The sequence below is a fragment of the Lolium rigidum genome, chromosome 4 (genome assembly GCF_022539505.1).
Source record: "Lolium rigidum isolate FL_2022 chromosome 4, APGP_CSIRO_Lrig_0.1, whole genome shotgun sequence".
In the NCBI taxonomy this organism is placed as follows: Eukaryota; Viridiplantae; Streptophyta; class Magnoliopsida; order Poales; family Poaceae; genus Lolium; species Lolium rigidum.
The window spans coordinates 274713358-274734424 of NC_061511.1; the positions used below are offsets into that span (position 1 = coordinate 274713358).

Consider the following 21067-nt stretch of genomic DNA (forward strand, 5'->3'; position numbering starts at 1 on the left):
GCTTGGCCTGGCGCCGCCGCGCCCTGGCGTGTGCCGCCGTGGCCGCCATGGCCGTACCCTGCGCTTCGCTTCACCGGTGAGTAACCATAGCCTCCTTACCTCCCTCTCTGCTCTGCTCACCTCTCTCCTCATCCTCTTTGTCTTGCTGAGTTACTGGCCTACATCTCCATGTTGAGATGCTTGCCGTGACTATACGCCGTCGTCGTGCTCTGCTAGCCTATTCATGTGCTCGTCGTGCTTGTGTTGCTAGGCTACCGTGCCTATGTGGCCGTGTCTGCCGCTCGTTCTTTCTCCATTTCTAGCCGTTGCAACTCATGAATCTCTTGCTTATAATCATGCTGTGGTGCTCGTGTAATTTAGTGGCTCCCGCCGTTGCTTGGTGTACTACGCCTCTACCGTACATGCCATTGCTTGCCCCTGACTTGATCATACTGTGATGATCCTTGCCTTTGGCAAGTGCCAGTGCTCCTGATGAGATTTTAGCTGTGCTTTAATTCATGGACATGCTCATTTGAGCCTAGTTGTTAATTTAACTGCCCCTTTCTTTGATGAAGTGCTTCTGGATACAATTGTGCTGCCTGATGCCCTTATCTGTGATGCAATTGTTCGCTTATATGATTAATTTAATTATCCGTCCATGTGTTAATGCTTAGAATGAGTTCTAGCATGCAAGTAGCATGCTCTAACAAGCTTTAATGATCATGTGAGCATCAATAGCTGATCATTGGATTGGTTACCCGTTGCTCGTGTCTTGTCGTTACTTCTCTCGTGTATAAGTGTGGCACATGCATCATTGTCGGTGCTTGCTCAAGCATCACTCGATGCTTGCAGTGATCCTCTGGATCATGTGCATGATTCTGGTGGCTTGGTTACTTGTGTAATTCATTTATCTGTATTACCTTACTTTGTTTGATGGATAAATGAGATGAACTGCTTGCAGTGATGATTCTTGTGATGAACTTAATGGAGCTAGAGGGATGCCAACAGTGGTTGGGGACCCTAGCTCATCTTTGAACCCAAATCTGGGTGATGATATTTGTGCTTGGCTTGGTGGTTTGGCTGTTTCAGTGGTTGAGGTAACCTTGACAGCAATTCATTGCTGTTTAGGTAGCTCCCACCCTGGTTGGCTTGTTATGGCTTAGTGAATGCATCACTGGGTAATTCCTTGTTGGATTTCCAGTGATCTTTGATGTTGACAAACAAGAATAGACACTTTATAGTCTATCTGTCTGATGGTGTAGTGGCTATAGGTGCTGAGTGAAACTGATTAGCTAGATAGGATCATCCCTTGTTGGATTTCTTTGATTATGTCACCGGTTTGGCATAGCCAATGTTCCCGTGGTGCTTTCCTATTTGTTTCTCTCTTGTTCACTTGCACCAATTTGGCCGAGTAGCCATATGATGACTCACATATAGGGTTTCTACCCTTGTGGTGTGTTTGAGATCATGTTCGTGCAATTTATGAGCAAAACCATCTGGTTTGCTCATGATGAAGTGTATACCTCACTCCAGCTCCTAGATTAAAGTGTTGTTGTAGAGGATTTGCTTCTGGGGTTTTGCTTGACTTGCCCTGCTCCTCCTTGTGACTTGTGATTCTTGGTCTGATTCAGTGGTGAGGTTGGACAGGTTGAACAGCTCTGGCTGTTCTTCCAGTTCTTGTTGTTCTTGGTGTTCTTACCCTTTGGAGATTCTGCCGATGAGCAGCTAGGGTTTGCTGGTGAAAAAGCTTTTATACCATCCAAGTACCCTGCTTCATTGGTCGACAAAGACAACCATGTCACTTAGGTGACTCTCCCCTGGTCCGTGTGTGTTGTGAGACATGCAGCTATCCCTGTGAGCTGCCTGTGTGCTTCACAGGTTGGGACTTGGTCCTTTGGCTTGACACCCCGGCAGTGTTTGAGTTATCCTCTCAATTTGATCATATTTGCTAACCTGCCAAGTGGTTTTTACCACTTGGCATAATCCCTATTTACTTGTCTTTGTTGTCTTACTATGCAGGTTTAAGGAAATGATCAAGAAGTTCAATCAAGTGATGTCCAAGAAAATCATGAAGATTTTCTTATCTAGTTTAGCCATTTACAATATCTTTGTAATTTTCATTTTCTATTTTTCTATTTATTCAATTCTTGTAATGTGTTGTAATATTTTATATTTCAATTCTGGATATTGTAAAGACAATGTATCTTGTGTGATTATTAATAAAGCTCAAAGTTTCCCTAATGAGCTTTACTAAATAAATGTAATGTTTATATTCTTGATTATTCATATTTGTTTAATGAATTACCTCAATTTTGAATTATGAGATATTCATATGATGTTTAAATTTGAAATTCAAAAGTTCTTGTGTTTGAATTCAATCATGCAACTTAAGTTGTAATGCAATACTCTCCTCTCTTCTCAAAACCCTAATTTAGTTAGGTGAGTTGCAAGTTTGTCGCACTCTCGAAACCCTAACCCTGTAAGGTGTCGAGAGCGAAACTTGTCCCCCTTCGATGCAGGTTTTGTTTAAAAGCGCGAAATTTCCCCAGAATTTACTATGCAATGCATATCCCTTTCTAAAATCTACCCCTCGATCGTCTCTAAACCTGGGACGTTACAAAGCAGCACCTTGGAAACCATGGACCAGGCCGTGCTCTGAATTGTGCCAGTGACTAAGCAGTGTGAATCATTAGCCCGCTTGATCCATGCGTTGCATCTTACTTTGTCAGACCGAAAATCTCATGTCAGGAAGTAGGTGCCGGTAAGGCCTGCCTGGCTTGATGAAGATAAGTTATCCTGCTGGAATAAGGCTAGGATCAATGTCCGTTCTTCTTCATAATTTTGGCTATTATTAGAGTGGTGGTTTACGAATAAGCTGGCATTATTCTAGTAGTTAGAAGAGCAGCTTACGCGGCTGAGATGCATGTTTCTCGTAGTCGTAGCTAATACACTATACTTGTTTGAAATGACAGCGGCACGGATGGCCATGGCCTCCAGAGAAATGACGAGTCCATATATACTTCTGCCGGCAATGACTGTGTATACATTTACACCGAGACGGCGGTAGATACATGTTACTAGGTATTCGGACCAGACAATACTAATGTGCTACTAAGTCATGTGCTGGTCCGTCGCTCTCGGGTACGAGAAAAAACGCCCCTGTCGCTCTCGCCAAGGGCGACCTGGGGCGACCCTCCTCCCCTAACCCTAGCGCCGTCGGGACCTCTCCTCCCCCGCACCGCCGGAGGAAGCTGCCGGGCAAAGCCCGGGCGGCCGACGGTGGTGGCCGGGCGATTCTCGCGGCTCCCTCGTGTCCTAGGCAGCGGATCGGGGCGGGGCCTGGTGAGGCGCTGCCTTGCGCGCGGTTCTCCGGGCATATGGCGTCGCGGCCCGGCGAGTGGTGGTGGGCTCCTCCGGCGGCGTGGCTGGCCGGCGACAGAGGGACGGGTTGGGGCGGGCTGGATGGGGTCAAACCCTAGGCCTTCTCCTCCTTGCCTTCTCCGTGGTGTCGGCGGCCGGCGGTGGAGGGCTAGCTATGGGGCTGCGGCGTTGCCCCGGCGGGTGCGGCGTCTCCGGACTTCGTGTCTCCGGGCAACAACCTTGGCCAGCCTAGGATGGTCTCCGACGTGGGGGGCCCGACCTGAATAAAGGCGGCGGTCCTAGGGTCTCTCTTGGGCGAAGATGAAGAACTGCCGGAGGCCTACCCTTCATGATTTGGCTGGTGTTGAGTTTCGGAAGGCGCCGCCGGCGAATGTAACAGTGCTTCTATTGCCTGGAGTTTGCTGGATCGGTGGTATTCGGTCGTGCGCGCCCATGCTTTTATTCCGACCGTTTGGTTTTGGAGGGTGCTGCACGAAGCTCTTTTCTGTGTTGACACCAAGTGACAGCTGATCCATGGTGAAGTCAGAAGAAGAGAATATCATGAAGACCGGATTTGGAGGACTAGCTAATGGAGGTTTAAGTCTTTGCGTTGTTGAGGGGCTTGCTTGGTGTTCCGGGCTTTGCAACAGTGGTATGAAAGTGGGGGCGGCAGCACTTGTGAAGTTTGGAGTCTTACCTTTCAGGGTGAAAACCAAAGGTCTGGCCTTAACTGGTTGCGCTTGGCAATGTCCTTGTTGAAGGCATTGTTTTGAGAGCGGAGACCATCTTCAGGGTGAAAACCTAAGATCTTTGATCGGGCGACGAAAGCGCTGGTACACTGTCCCCTTCTTGGAGGCGTTGCTTTTGAAGATTCTGAATTTCAGGTGTTATCTTGGAGGTGGATGTATTAATGTTGCTAGGGTTGAGATACTGTAGCGGGACTTTTATTTCTTAGTTTTCTTTTTCTCTTTTTTGGCTGTGTGCATCCATAATGTTATTAGGATATTGTGTTGTTGCAGAGGCTGGGTGTAACTGGTATCTTCTGATACTAATATATTCCCTTTATCAAAAAAAATGTGCTGATCCGTCAGAGTAAAAGTTAAGTATTATAATTTTATCTTAAATACATCGGGCAAGTCATGTGCATGTCAGAGTAAAAGTTAAGACAGGAAAATTCATTGCTATATATATTCGACATGTATTTCTCTCCTCCTGTGAGAATTACTATACGAAATGGCTTCAGCTCAACCCTGCTAGGCAGTCCTTTTTTATTGTGTTGCATCCATGGTTTCAGTCTATAGTTTTAGGCATGGATGGCACTGGGAATTGGTATGTGAGCGTGTTCGTGCTACGAGTAGTTTGTACAACTCAAATGGCGCGTGCTTGGCTAGCCGAAATCCGTGGCGAAGAAAATGAACAGCATGCAGTAGGTCATACATATTGGCATACTCTCTAGACCGAAAGACATGTTCTCGCCAGCATCCCATCTCATCGGTTCGGCCGATTCATGTTACGCGGATGCTGGCTAGTACCTATAACAAACATAAAGTGCTAATATGACGTCGACAATACATATTCCCCACCTTCAACAAACCTCATGTCCTCACCTTCCATGGGTCAACTCCGCTAAAATTATGCTTTTGCCAAAGAAACAAGGGAGCTAGGAGATCACCCAGTATAGGGCCATTATCTTAATACAAGCCATTCCAAAAATCATTGCCAAGATGATTGCCCTCCAGCTTGCTCCACTTATGAATGACCTTGTCTCCGAGGCCCAAAGTGCCTTCATTAAAAAGATGAGTATTCATAACAATTTCATGTATGTGCGCAACCTTGCTAGAAGACTGCATAAGAGCAAAATCATAACGCTCCTATGCACTTGACTCCATAAGGCGGGTATACATCCTTGAGCTCCTAAAGAGACACGGCTTTCCGCCGAAGCTCCGTGATTGGGTTGCCACCTTGATTGTTCTTCAGTTCGATTTAATTGAAAGATAGAACCGTGATCCATATGTTACAGGTAGAAATCTTACTTTTGTCAGATAGAAATCTCATCTCAGGGAGTACCTGCGGACAAGGCTTGCCTGGCGTGATGCTAACATATTTTCCTGTTGGAATAAGGCAAGATCAATGGCCGTTGTTCTTCATTTCAGCTATTATTAGCGTGGTGGTTAGAGGAGCATCTGGCGTGGTTGAGCTGCATGTTTCTGGAAGCTATACACTATACTAGTTCGAAATGACCGCGATGTGGATGGCCGGTGGCCACTTTTTACAACCGGAGTGTTAGGTGGGAAAATACATTTCTTAGATGAAAGGGTGGGGAAATACATACACCGGAGAACTTACGACTCCATACTTGTGCCACCAAGGACGGTGACACGAGTACATGTTACGTAGTAGTAGTAGTACTTTAGTAGGTATTCATACCAGACTATAGTACACTATAGTATTATAATTTTATCTCAAATATATCCGAAGTCCTATATTTGTCATAGTAAAATTTAAGACAGTACTATTGATTGCTATATATACACGACATGTGTCTCTCCTCCTGTGTGAAGTATAGAAAATGGCTTCAGCTCAGCCTGCTAGGAAATCTTCTTTTATTGTACTGCATCCACGGTTTCAGTCTTTAGTGATTTTAGGCATGGATGACACTGGGAATTGGTATGTGAGCGTGTCCGTTCTACGAGTGGTTTGTACAACTCAAATGGTGTATGCTTCAGTAGCAAAAATTGGCGCCAAATCTCCAAAAGTAGGAACACCAGTAATAAACTGTAGATGATGCATAGGGGCATACTGTCTAACCCTAAAGACATGTTCTTGCCGGCTTACCATCTCATGAGCTCGGGCCATTCGTGTTGCTTCATCCCTTCATGACGCAAGAATCATCCTATACCTGCTTCCTGCTCCAATATGCAGAAGCACCTTGTGGCAATTTAGGCAAGTTCCTAAAACACACGCCCTACCTGTATGAAGAACAGCCAAATGTCAACTCCTATATTTTACTCTCTTAAATATAAAAATGAATTATACATACTAGTCATCAACCCGTGCGCTGCACGGGGCTTAAAATTTAAAATGTAGACTACGCATTTTCCACAATTTTCGTAGTGTCATATTTTCTACTTAACAGTCAAAAAAATTATAATATTTCACGTATGTTCTTACTTAGTATTCAATCATGTTCATCTACATGTGTATTTTCCTTCTCGGGTGGTGGTGAAATTAAGCTCACATACAAAAGAGTACCAAAAATGCTCTCCGTTCGTTGTTAAGAAAGCTGAACCCATTCATCAAAACTAACTGATCCGTGAAATAAATTTGAAATCGAATTAGTTTACCTTCCTTGAGCGAGTTTGCATATAAGTTCTGAACAGGCAGGATTGGTTGTATATACTCCAAGATTTCATAATCAAGCTTGTCCGTTCTGGACTAAAGAAAAAAAGAAAATCAGCATAAGAATTAGTACCCGAAGAAAATTCAAATACAAAGTCAAATGTAATCTTACATAAATTCATTTTTAGGTCATATGATGACTGTTCCTAAAATCCAGCAATACTTGGACTTTGTATCTGCCACTCAAATACAAAAAGCTCAATTTCAGCAAGTTACATTCAGTAATAGGTATTCAAAAGAAATTTCATGGACATGCAATTTCTCGGATGCAAAATAAAATACTCTGCACATATGAATTCTGACTTGCACTCGTCAGCCATGCGTCCTAATAACCATCGAAAGCGATGCTCAATTTAGCATGAGCCAGGACTGAACTTGCAGTTTACACAACAAATACTTATCCCTGGTGTTATGTTTTTAAGTAGGATAACTTTTCGTGCACAACGAAGAGCTATAGGTCCAATAAAATACATGATACGACATTCCAAATACCTATTACTAAATGTGCCATATTGTAGCTTAGCTCTCACGTACGCCTTCACCCACATTCAAATTTTGGTTTTTTTCATGCAACTATCTTGCTACAGATTACTGCAACCGGTGGATCTATGCATCAACTAACTACTACGTATTTCATGTGGACTCCAAGTCTGAAAGTGTATGCAAAAAAGTCATATGTGACCAATGTATTTACTTTCAAAAATTCAATGCAATCTGATATGTTTCTACATACTAAAACCCAGGTAAATAAAATTAGTGAACTTACGTTGTTTTGCTAGTTAACCATTGTCGCCATGACTAATTACCGTAACATATCATCACATTGTAGGGAAGATCATGTCGTCACGTACGTGAGGGAAACCCTAAACGATGGGATTCCGGCCGTTGGCACCCGCTGTTGCCGACGATGTGTTGACTGAGACAATTCGTCGGCATCCGATGTTACCGATGATGTGCTGTATAAGATGACTTGATGTCTGCCACCGGCTGTTGCCAAGTTCAGGAGATCATTCAAGGAGTGAAGGTGTTGACGGCGACTTGCTCACGATATAATTTCTGAGACAATCCATTGACATCCGTTGTTTCTGATGATGTGTTGCCAGAGATGACTGGATATCTGCCACACGCTGCTGCCGAGTTCAGGCAATCACAGTCAAGCAGTGAAATTGTTTCCGGCGATGGGATTCCGGCTCTCGTCGGCCACTGTTGCCGACGACGTGATGAGAACATCACCCATGATTTCCTTGCCGAGCAAAAACCTGATGTCTAGATGCAACCTGTTGGCCAAGCTAAACTTGGATGATAACATGAGTTCTGTAATGCACATGGCACGCCACCAGGCTTGTGATCTGCATGCGCGTCACCGCGCCGCTAAATCTGCATCTACATGCAATGGTTAAACAAACAGGATAAAAGATATTTAATTTGTCTAGCTAGATGAAACTAATCTGTGCACAGAGTCGGGCCAAATATTGTCTCAATTCAGGCGCGAGATCATAACAATCTGTTTTGTTTCTCTTGTTCTTTTTTTTCATGTGCGATGCTAGCCTGTTAGTCACGTCGTAGAGGAAGGAGAGTCCGTGCTATACATGATGTTGGCTCTATTCAACCGTTTAAAAAGTATATAAGATATAAGGATTGGGCTCGTTTGTACGTGGTGAACCCCATATCTGGCGTATAAACACCATACAACAAATCTAACGTGCCAACATGACCTTTTACGTTACATTACAAATCATGCCTTTTTGATTAATCCTAGCCGTAAATTTTAGATCTAATTGTCTTAATTATTCTAATGATGTGGATTAATGTGGTGGCTCCTATGGTGCCTCCAATTAGTAAATATATATAAGAAAAATTGGTTCCATGTTACCATGTGGAGTAGAGAGAGTTATGTGGTGCCTTCGAAAAGCCTACTGTTCGTATAAATAGTAAGATCCAAAGCACAAGGGGGGAACATTTTAAGTTGCTTTCAATAATTGAAATGCTATCACAATTGTTTCAGCATTTCAGGCTTGAGTACCTCAACAACAGCAATATACTGCACACACAAAATGTTTTATATATGGCCCGTCACAGCATCATACAAAATTTGGTTCATAAGATCTCACCAACTGTAAGACCTCAACCGCTCAAAGGAAGTCAATGGGCCATCGCAAAATAAAAATTCTGACACTGCTTGATCACGATAACTCAAAGAGCTTCTGTTAAGGATGTCGTCCGGGCAACCGGGAGAAGAACTTAGGCAGCAAGGTTTCGTTTGTCACCACACCGTGTTTGTTGGAGTGGACATCATTAACCATACTTTCCAGGTCACCGACATCGTTGGTAGACATGGCGATGTACTCACTCAGGTTATTGGTGTTTCCGTCTGAAACAGGTAGAAACAAAGATAAGTAAACGAGTTACAAATACAACACACTAGTTATATCCAAGTTAAAATTAACCATGGACGATAATGTTCAAAAAGTTTCCTACTGCTTGCCATCGTATCTCCAGATGTGTAAACGTTTTCTATGCATGACTGATCTTTCCAACAACTACTTGACGAGAATAAGAGACTGTAATGAATTGTCATAAGATGGTTCAAGCATATAATCTGATACCTTGAGCGACAATTGGTTCATATTTCGGGGGTAAGGCAATCCAGTTCCCCGTGGGGTCCTTCATGTGGCTTCTATCTGATGCAAATGATCGAAGAAATACTGAACCATGGATTACACGGAAAAGTCTGTAAACAGTAGATGGGAGATAGTTAGTACTGATTTCAAACCCCAAAAACAAACTATCATTCATGCCCTCCAATACTTTGACATAGACATGTGCAGCTATTTGGATATACACAGAGATGCAGCGGAGCAGGTTTGATCTAACCTAGAATGGGAACATAATAGCAACATCTTCATTATCTTGTCAGTGTAACCAACGAAGGCTATTCTGTCCTCCATCAGTCAATAAAATGCAATATTTGCACAAAAAAGAGTAACTTCGAATTAGTATTCTCGCCCATTCCACCTATTATGGGGAGGCTGACACAGTTTAGAAGTAATCTTGCATGGGCACCATCACAATTTTGTAACGACCCGCCCTAGATCGGATCAGGTCGCAGCAGAGGAATTGCAGAATCTGAGAGGATGAGAGGAGAACAGCAGAAGGTGAGGAACAGAGCTAGAAGATGAGATCGTTTCACACATTCATTCATTCGATACGGATACAGCCAAGGTTCAGAGTATTTAACCCAACACACATTGGGCCACACACGACACCAGTTAACACGGCCCACGGCCTTCTGCTCTTATGTCACACTGCTAAGTTAGGAGTGGTAGCATGTGTGACATTGCCCTCCTCTTCAAATGGAGCGCCTTCCCAGATTTGAGCGGCAGGGTAGCGACGACGCAGCACATCGTAGTCTTCCCACGTCGCTGAAGCTTCAGATAGATCCTGCCAAAGAACCTTGACTTGCACCAATGCTGCATCTCCCTTCTTCACCATGCGACGCTCAAGGATTTTCACAGGCATGGTGTCAATTGTTGAAAGATCCGGTGGCTTGGGCAACTCTGCAAAGACAGGTGTATAATCTGGGGTGAATGGCTTTAGCTGTGAAACGTGAAAAACTGGATGAATCCGACTAGCAGGAGGCAACTGCAGTTTGTAGGCCAGCTTCCCAAATTTTTCAAGCACACCAAAAGGACCAAAAAACTTGTATGCCAACTTAGTACACGGTCGATTAGCGACTGTGGACTGCGCGTAGGGTTGCAGTTTCAACAGCACTTGGTCACCCACAGCAAATTCCCTCTCGGAACGATTTCTGTCAGCTTTCTTCTTAAAGCGATGCTGTGCTCGAGTAAGTTGAGCACGTAGAGTTTCTGTGTGAGCAAGCCAGTCCATCTGTTCAGCGTCAGTGCTATTTTCTGACCACTGTAACATACCTCCCAAATTTGGTTCGCGGCCATATAAAGCTTTGAACGGAGAGCAGTTCAATGAAGCATGGTGGGAAGAATTATACCAGAATTCAGCTGTAGACAACCAACGACGCCAATGTTTTGGATTGTCCTGTATTGCACTCCACAAATACATCTCCATGCACTGATTTACTCGCTCTGTCTGGCCGTCCGTTTGAGGATGATAAGCCGTTGAGTACAGAAGTTTGGTTCCAACCGTGGTAAAGATACCCCGCCACACAGCACTGGTGAAAATGCAGTCACGGTCAGACACAATTGAAAGTGGCACGCCATGCAACTTAATGACGTTATCCCAGAGAGCCTTAGCCACTTGTGATGCGGTGAAGGGGTGACGAAGAGGAATAAAATGGGCAAACTTCGTCAATCGATCAACCACCACCAAAATTGTGTCAAAACCTTCCGACATAGGCAACCCTGTGACAAAATCCATAGTGACATCTTGCCATGGAGCATCAGGAATGGGTAAAGGCTGAAGTTTCCCTGCAATTTTATTGTGTTCATGCTTGGCTTGCTGACAGACTTGACACTGTCGCACATAATCTTCAACCGCTGTTTTCAACCCAGTCCAGCAGAACAGTTTCTTCAGACGGTGGTAAGTTGATGTGGAGCCAGAGTGGCCGCCCACGGCACTGTTGTGCAAGGCACTGATGAGCTTGGTCCGTAGGGCAGAATTATTCCCTATCCATAACTTGCCTTTGCAGCGAATCAGTCCTTGATTAAGGGAATAGCCTTGCTCGTCTGGACTATGAATGGCTAACCTGCGAAGGAGATCCTGGGCTTCCATGTCAGTTTCATAAGAGTTAACCACTTCAAGCACCCAGCTTGGTTGACAAAGTGATAGAGCGTTTACTGTCATCAAATGACCCACTCTTGAGAGAGCGTCAGCTGCTCCATTATCGGCCCCCTTTTTATATTGAAACTTGAATTGCAGCCCAACAAGCTTGGCCATGGCCTTGCGTTGTAATTCTGTGTCCAATTGTTGATCACCCAGGTTACACAAACTCTGATGATCAGTGAGAATGGTGAAGGGACCCCGCTGCAGATACGCGCGCCACCTGTCCACGGCCATCATCACGGCAAGAAATTCCTTCTCGTAAGTGGAAAGCTTCTGATTCTTGACTCCCAATGCTTTACTGAAATAAGCGAGAGGGTGTCCGTCTTGTGTCAGAACTGCGCCAACACCCGTATCACAAGCATCAGTCTCGATGGCAAAAGGCCGATCAAAATTGGGTAGAGCAAGAACCGGTGTGCTGATCATGGCAGCCTTGAGTTGGTCAAACACCAGCTGAGCTTGTTCATTCCACTGAAACCCCTTCTTCGTCAACAGTTGGGTCAGTGGCTTTGCAATAATACCATAACGGGCAACAAACTTGCGATAATAGCCGGTGAGGCCGAGAAAACCTCGCAGTTCAGTCGCCGTAGTGGGCACTGGCCACGCATTCATCGCCCGAGTCTTGTCCATGTCAGTTGCCACTCCTGCCTCCGAAATGACATGCCCCAGATACTCAATTTTGGTCTGAGCAAAAGAACACTTTGATGCCTTGGCAAACAATTGATGTTGGCGGAGCAGAGACAAGACAATTCGCAAGTGTTCCTGGTGTTCCTGCAGATTTGCACTGTACACAAGGATATCGTCCAGAAAAACGATCACGAACTTACGTGTATATTCCGCGAAGATCGAGTTCATGAGGCACTGAAATGTTGCCGGCGCGTTCGTGAGGCCAAAGGGCATCACACGGAAATGGAAATGGCCATGATGTGTCTTAAAGGCCGTCTTCTCTTCGTCCTCTGGGCGCATTCTAATTTGGTGATATCCGGCTCGTAAATCCAGCTTCGAGAATAGCGTTGCGCCTGCCAGTTCATCCAGTAGCTCATCAACAATTGGAAGAGGGAACTTGTTCTTCACCGTGGCAAGATTTAAACGCCGGTAATCGATGCAAAACCTCCAAGCTGCCGTCTTTTTTCTTGACTAAAAGCACAGGTGCTGCATAAGGACTCATGCTATGCACAATTGTGCCAGCTTGTAGCATTTCCCGGACTTGCCTCTCAATTTCATCCTTTTGCAGTGGTGAGTACCGGTAGGGTTTTGAATTGGGTGGTTTGGCGCCCTCTTCTAAGGTAATAGCATGATCATACAAACGGGCAGGAGGCAAACCAGATGGTTCAGCAAACACGTCTGCAAAATCGTGCAACACCACTTGCACTGATTCCGGAATATCTCCATCTACTGATAGAGTGGAGTCAGAGGGCTGCTCAAGCATGGCTAGGGCCCAAATATCATTATGAGCTTCCAATTGGTGCAATGTGTGTAAGTCAATCTGTTCCACTGCTGCAGTAACCGAAGGAAGGATACCTTGCAAAGTTATCCATTTGCCCTTGTGAGTGAAGGAAATCGCTTTGTCTTTCCATCGACAATTCATAGTATTGATGGCTCCCAACCAGTCCATGCCTAACACTCCATCATATGTGCCCAACTCCAGAACCCTCAAATCAGTGTTAAACACTTGTCCGTGGCTGCACCATTCCATTTGTGGTACCAATTTGTCACACTGTATATATTGGCCATTTTCTATTTTAACTGGCACAGGGGAAATAGAGACAGTAGGGCAATTGAGGCGAGCTGCAAAAGCAGAGTCAACAAAACTATGTGTGCTGCCAGAATCCAATAACAGAAGCATTGCCTGGTTACCAACAGTAGCCTGAATTCTGATGCAAGATGAGGATTCAGTGCCTGAAGTTGCTTGAGAAGAAAGCAGACAACATTGAGCTGTGGGGTAAACTGGATCATCCAACAATTCCAAAGCTCTGACAGCCTCATCATTCAACAACTCTCCAAATTCACCAATCTGAATGGTCAACAATTGAGCACCCTGTTTCTTGCACTGATGGTCATGCGAATATTTTTCGCCGCACTTGAAACAAAGGTTGTTTGCGCGTCGGAAGTCACGCAGTTGCCGCTCTCGCGCAAAATCATCTGGCGGCACTCGTGGGGCTGCTGGAGGACGGTGATGGACAGGAGCTGCAGCAACCGCAGCCGGAGGAGGACGCCCTGCCGGCGCTGGCCGAACTCGCAGTCTACTTGCCTCTATCTCTTCTTCCTGAATGCGTGCAAAGACCGTGGCTCTAGTGATGCTGGTAGGAGCTTGGATTCGTACCGCTGCACGCAACTCATCCTTCAATCCAAGAATGAACTGTGTCACAAAAAACTTGGTGCTCAGACCAGGATCAAGAGCTAGTAACTGATACATGTACTGCTCAAACTGGAGACGATATTCGGCTACTGTCCCCGTCTGACGCAGCTGCAATAATGTGTGCATTTGAACCTCAAACTCGTCCGGCCCAAATTCTTCTTGCAGCGCGTGCGAGAACACCTCCCAGGTCATGGTGCGACGAGCTTGACGAGCCGCTTGCCACCACAGCGCAGCCCGGCCCTCCAGATACAAGGACGCCGTCGTAACCCATGTGGCTGGCGAAGTGTGGTAGAGCTCGAAATAGGACAAACAGCGATCCAACCAGAGACTTGGCAACTGACCATCGAAACGGGGAAAATCGTGTTTCGGTGGCTTGACGAATGGCTCCCTCTCCTCTGCTGCACTCGATGCGTGATTGTGTCGAACAGGTGGAGGGCGCTACAATTGGTTTTCAGGCGCTTCAGGTATCAGTGGCATCCCGTTGTTGGCGAGACGAGGATACCCCGGCATCCCGAGCCCCGAGGCGACGAACGTCGCAGTTGCCGCACGATTCTCCGCCAACTGTGCACGCGCCGTCGTTGTTGACGTGACGGCAGACACTGCTTGGCGTGTATTATCCACCTCTGCTTGCGTGAGATCGACTTGTTTGCGCACTGCCTGGAGATCCTGAGCGACTTGCGCGTTGAAGGCCGCCTGCTCCTCATGGCGCTGATTGCTGAGAATCACGCCATCATCCAAGCGCTTGAGGATTTGGGCCAGCAAGGTCTTCGTCTGCTCACCCGTCGTCTCCACCGCCATGAGGACCTGCTGCGTCTGCGCGGAAGCTTTCGCCGGCGCCGTTGCGACTCCTCCAAGCAGATCCAACCAAGCTAGGGATTCTGCGGGATTCCACCGAAGCGGATTCCCACCTTTCGCGAGGAATTACGGATCGATGCCGAGAAATTACCGAGCGCGTACGGGCGGAGAAAAATTCCCTGGAATTTCTGGCTCTGGATACCAATTTGTAACGACCCGCCCTAGATCGGATCAGGTCGCAGCAGAGGAATTGCAGAATCTGAGAGGATGAGAGGAGAACAGCAGAAGGTGAGGAACAGAGCTAGAAGATGAGATCGTTTCACACATTCATTCATTCGATACGGATACAGCCAAGGTTCAGAGTATTTAACCCAACACACATTGGGCCACACACGACACCAGTTAACACGGCCCACGGCCTTCTGCTCTTATGTCACACTGCTAAGTTAGGAGTGGTAGCATGTGTGACAAATTTGCTCTCATCAATGTTCCAATCTGATCCATCTATGGATCATTGAGGGCCATTTAATACGCGAAAAGGATGTATGCTAAATTGCTAATTCCTAAATTCCAAAATTTCAAACAATTTTTACGCTCACTACGACATATTTCATCTATAATAGCAGCATCATGTCAACTGTGTAAGTGGTAACACATACATGGCCACATGGTATGTTTTAGATACACTACAGACAGCTTCCATGTATTTTCTTTGTATAAATGGATTGTAACTGATATCTGCAAGAGTATCACCAAAAGTAACAGAACCTTACCTTCGATAGATGGAGTCAGCAAATGATAGTGCCTGAATTGTCTCAGAAACATATTGGAGGAATGGACAAGGGAAAGGAAGAGTGGAGTCCAAATCCCAAACAAGATCAAGAACTTCTCCTTTGTTTCGCCTAGACTTTCATATGCATAACAATAAGAAGGTGCCATGAACAAAATGCAATGCTTTTACGTTGACAATACATCTTAATATCAATTTATCTATATTATAAGCTGAGTATTAACAATGACGTATCAGAATGCCACATCACTGATCATAACCTCCCTTTAGTATGCGTTTACATCCTATAGACAATAATACAGCATAATGGAACAACTAGAAAAGGGCCCACATATAAAAAATAGATTCTAAAACCTACCATAAGGACAAAATTCATTTATCAAACCAAATAAAACATGAGGATTGGGATGTTCGGTTGGCCACCACACATAAATTAGGCGACTCTTGGCTAGTACTTGTGTCTATGACAAGTAGACAAAGGTGATACGAAAGTTTGGCATGCCAAACATTTGATGGTAAACTAAATTGTTGTTCCACAAGCCAAACTAGCATATATTTTCTGGGGCTAAGGTGTAGTGAAAATTGAAATACGGCCTTACTCCTAATTTATTTTCATCATTAAGGTTTCTTATTTCGCGTTTTTCACGTTCATTAAGAAAAATATCGTATAGCTCAATCATAGTAGAAAGATAAAGATAAATGCAAAACTAAACTGATTTAGCTTTTACCTGGATACAGATTACATGATAATCCCACATGACAAATCCATCATCACTGGGACTTGCTTTCTGGTACCAGAGAGGAACCTGGAATTCCAAGGAAAATACATCACAAGCCATAAAAAATAACGCAGAAAAGTGGCAGCTGCTATCTAAAAAAAATTTGAAACAAAAGGAGGTCAGACGCACACTAAAACACTAGAAAAATAATACTGTACATAAGAAAAAACAAAATTACCTTCTTTTCCGCATTTGATATGAAAACAGCGTAAAGGTCAGTGCCCGCAGGATCAGCAAATCCAGATCTAATCAGTTCCTTACATAGCAAGTACACATTTTCTTCACTACACAGTGGAAAGCAAACCCAGCTCTTATTCAATGAATAAAAAGAGCAAACTACTTTGAATTTTGACTACTTATTTATAAACTTGAAAGAAATACTCTAAAGAGAGTGAAACGGGAGGATGAACATCAACTCAACACACGTGAATGAAATAGGGGTATCAATCTGTACATTACACATTACACAATGGTTTAGAAGTGTCATGCACATATGAACAATAAGATAATAACTGTAGTTGAAAAATTATCCTCAATATGTGCATGCTTCGTACAAATCATAACATCCGAAGAAATTTTGCATCAGTATGTCACAATTAATATAATTAAATCAATCTACAAAGTCAATTACAAGAAATTTCCACCGAAACTTCCAGATTTGCTAAAAAAAAGGCCAACGTATGACAAGAAATTAGCAAGCCCATTCAATAAAATTAAAAACAAGTAGGACATTCTAACTTGAAGATACTCTACCGAAGTTTGGCACATTGTATGTACTAGCAGACTAGCACCTAGTTTGAAACTACAAGTTTAAACATAATTTCATTCCTGGCAAGTGCCCAGGTCAACCTCAAATATGATTTCCTTCAAAAGAGTCAATTAATCATCATGGTTGATGTTAGAGCATCTCCAGTCGCGTCCCCCAAACCGTCCCCCAAAGGGATTTGGGGCGCGCCGGACAAAAAAACATTCCCAGCCGCGTCCCCCAAAGCCTCTTTTTGTCCGGCGCGGCCCGATACGGTGTCCGGCGCCCCGAGCCCATCCCCGCCCCACAGGGGACGCTCCGGGCACGCCGGACACAACGAAAAACGAGGCGGGCTCCCACATGTCGGCGACTATTTCCATAAACCGTTGGTTCGCGCCTTTTTCTCGTCGCTCCTTCCCTCCCGCGCCTCCCACCCCTCCGCCGCCGCTAGATTTGCTGGCCGTTTCGACAGCTGATCTCTTCTGAGAGTCGGCACCGTCGTCCCGGCTGGCACTCTCGCCGGACGTTCCGCCGTCGCCGCCCAGAACGCGGCGTCAAATCCGCCCCACCTCCGCGCACACAAGGTGCTCGACGACTTGCTAGGTAGGCGCGATTGGCTGCTGTTCGTTGCCTCGTCTGCCGCGGCGCAATTTTAACCATTGATTTTGCTTCAGACATGGATAGGGACGACGAGATGCTTGCCCTAGTGCTGGAGGACGAGCAAGCCTTCGACGACGACATCCGGGAGCATTTGCTGATCATCGCGTCCCTCCAGGACATGCTTGATGCCGAGGCGGAGAAGAGGAAGAGGCCGCGCCGCGGAGGATCAAGGCCGGGCAGAAAGAAGTCGAAGCCCCAACAGAGGATGGAGGGGCATACCATGCTGCACAACGACTACTTCGCAGATGACGTAACACATGCCGACAATTTTCGGCGCCGGTATAGGATGAGAAAGGGTCTGTTCATGAATATCCCTCACGGTGTTCGAGAGTTCGATCCCTACTTCAAGCTCAAGCACGACGCTGTAGGTGTTGTCGAGTTCTCGTCGATTCAGAAGTGCACCGCCGCCATGGATAGTGTGGTGCTTGAAGTTGTGGCAGATTATGACATGTGGATTTGGCATTCTTTCTTTGGTATGGCGGGATCACACAATGACATCAACGTGTTGCAGCAGTCTCCGGTGTTCAGCAGACTAGTGTAAGGGCATGCTCCACCATGCAACTATGAGATCAATGGCCACCAATATACCAAAGACTATTATCTAGCCGATGGTATATATCCAAAATGGGCCATTTTTGTCTAAACAATCTCGGCTCCATCAGGTCAGAAGAATTCCCACTTTGCTGCGCGACAGGAGGCTTGCAGGAAGGATGTCGAGTGGGCATTTGGTGTGCTTCAAGCTCAATTTGCAATTGTCCGGTACCCTGCTCTAAGCTGGTCTCACGACCAAATGTGGGAGGTGATGCAGGCTTGTATGATCATGCACAACATGATCATCGATGATGATCGCAAGAATCATGCCAGGACACATGTTGGTCCCTATGAGTGTCAGGGCCCTCTTGCGGAGGTTGATCATGAGTTGCCTGATTTCCTCGCTATGCATGCAGAGATCCGTGAAAACAATGTTCATGATCAACTTCAAGCTGATCCCGTTGAGCATTTGTGGAGGATCAAAGGATTATCAGCAAATGCCGCGACACATTGATTTAGCCCTATTTATTACATTTGTTTAGTTGTTTTATTGTTTGTTGTATTTTAATTTGAACACAATCTCCGCAAACATATTTATTTGTATGCTATATTTAATAAATGGTTGTGTTTCCAAAAACCCTTAAAAAAAGTTTCGGGGCGGCGTTTGGGGGACGCGGCTGGGGAGCGACATCCCCCAAACGCGGCACGAACAAAACACGTCCCCCAAGCGCTCAATCCGACGGTTTGGGGGACGTGACTGGAGATGCTCTTACATGCCATTGGAGTTTTTCATAGTAGGCCTGTGGGCTGCAAACATGGACCTACCAGATGTGCATGGTGAAACAACATTTCATACCGAAAAAAAAGAAGTTTGAAAATATGCACCAGTGTTGCATTCATAACTTATACAAGTTACAACACTGCTTGTTTGATACATTGCCAAATTTGATGAACTTTTTTTTTCTGTTTTCTGAAACAACATTAGTTATTTCCATGGTTTTAAAGGCGTCGCTTTAGGCGACGCTTAAGCGTCCGAGCGGTCCGAGACTGGAAGGCGTCGTCGTCGCCTTTGACTTGAGCCTAAGGCGTCCAAAAGCGTCGCCGAGGCGTCCCAAGTCGTCGCCTAGGCGTGAAAATCTCCGTCTTCCTCGCTTCTGGACGCCTCGGTCGCGCGGGAAACTGTGCGATGGCGGGAGGGAAAACTGAAATTGGCGGTCCTGGGAGGGAAATTGGGGGCCAGGGATGGGGAAAGAGAGGGAAGAGAGAGAGGGGAACATACCAGGGGAATCGATTGGGAGAGAAGAGAGAGAGGAGCGAGCTAACGGGAGAGCCGGCGGTCAGCGACAGGAGAGCCAGGAGAGCCGGCGGCGCTAACGAGTGGAGGACGACGTGCTCGTGTGCGCTGTTCCTGGGATCGCTAGGGTTAGGCTTTAGATAGTTAGTTGGGCTTTTTGGGCTGAAAGGGGCTTTTGGGCTGAAAGAGGACGACGTGCTCGTGTGCACGTCCAGCTTCAACTTCAACAGAGGCGTCGCCTTGCAACGCGCCTTAGGCGCCTATGCGTCCAGGCGCCCCCCCATCGCCTTGGGACGCCTTGGCGCCTTTAAAACCATGGTTATTTCACCGTCTATTACTATTGTCATTCAAAAACCATCTGACAGTAGCTAGCAATTACAAGCAGAGATATGTTGGCTAACTTTAGTATCATTATGACACCAGGAACTAATTCTTCACCTGCCACTGCTATATGTTCACATGTGAGATTGGTACCATACTCGCAGGAACGATCATAGCTGAACAAGAAACTGTTACAGATGACAAGGCTGTAACGCTTCCACATCTCCATCTCCAACTAGTAAGAATAGAGAATCTTATCCACTCTCAAGGGGAACTAAATGAGTTATTTCATGACTTGCTGTAAGTTTTGAACTCTAGGTATAGTGGTGTACACAGTTTATCATCGCAAAAGGCCCTGACTACTTAGCCCATTAAAACACATGGAAATAAAAGAGTTCGGATGCATCTGTACATAAACAATACTACTAGACTGTACACAGTTTTTTTTTTTTTTTTTTTTGAGGGAACTGACTGTACACAGTTTGGGGTTTTATGCCAGAACGGATTATAGAGATTGCATTCTGATACGGGGTTTCAGACCCGAAAGGGGGATAATCGCATTCTATGTCTCTAGTCCCCATTCCCCTTAGCACATCACTAACACACTCTCAAGTATCTTCAACACAAATCAGTAAATCTTAATAGCTAAATCACTAGATAGCGAAGATCTATCCTGATCATTAGGAATTTTTTTTAGCTCGTACCCATAGTTAGTTTCCTGTGTTCGAGCACGATGGGAAGAATTAAGAATACGCGGTGGAGCCATGGTGGTTGTACCAATTCGAGCAACTACGGATCAAGGCGGAGGGATCGGTTACCAGTAGTACGGGGTGTGGGTGAAGGCGGCTGCATCGAGGGGCGGATTGCTCGGCGCCGCGGGATGGAGAGGCGGAGAAGGAGGGGAGTGATCTGCGCCGGCGGCTGCTCCGTCGTCGGCCATGGAGAAGCGAGTGGTCGGCGAGGCAAGCAAGCAGGCGTAAGGGCTTGTCGCTTGTGGGCTGTAGGATGTTAAGGCAACAATGGGCTTTTGAGCTTCTAGACTGGGCCTCCTCGCCCACTCAGAAAAAAAAAAAGCCACGCCGCCTTGCCGTTCCTCGTCGGAGCCGCCGTCTCCGCCGGTCTGCCGCCGCCCCAGCCATCCATCAAAACCCCACTTCTCCGGCGACGGCGAGCCCCACCGCATCCTCCCCCACCCCTCTAAGTTTTTCCTCGCCTGCGCCTGCACCATCGCGGCGAGCCGCGTCGTTGCCGCTCCGGCTAG

At 45.9% G+C, this 21067-nt stretch overlaps 1 protein-coding gene across 1 annotated transcript; it reads right to left on the bottom strand.

Annotated features, from left to right (window-relative positions):
- Positions 1–8688: 8688 nt before the first annotated feature.
- LOC124707783 (protein N-terminal glutamine amidohydrolase) lies at positions 8689–20757 on the bottom strand. The gene is made up of 6 exons (XM_047239476.1): positions 20625–20757; positions 16434–16539; positions 16205–16282; positions 15460–15593; positions 9345–9469; positions 8689–9109 (listed from the first exon to the last, which is right to left on the bottom strand). The coding sequence occupies exons 1-6, from the start codon at positions 20744–20746 to the stop codon at positions 8946–8948; spliced, it is 729 nt and encodes a 242-aa protein (XP_047095432.1). The 5' UTR covers positions 20747–20757; the 3' UTR covers positions 8689–8945.
- Positions 20758–21067: the final 310 nt, after the last annotated feature.

Coding starts and splice junctions, on each gene's coding strand:
- LOC124707783 (XM_047239476.1), bottom strand. CDS start 20,746: ATGGCCGACGACGGAGCAGCCGCCGGCGCAGATCACTCCCCTCCTTCT. Junction 16,283..16,433: donor TATCAAATGCGGAAAAGAAG/GTAATTTTGTTT, acceptor TTGGAATTCCAG/GTTCCTCTCTGGTACCAGAA. Junction 9,110..9,344: donor TGAACCAATTGTCGCTCAAG/GTATCAGATTAT, acceptor TACCTGTTTCAG/ACGGAAACACCAATAACCTG.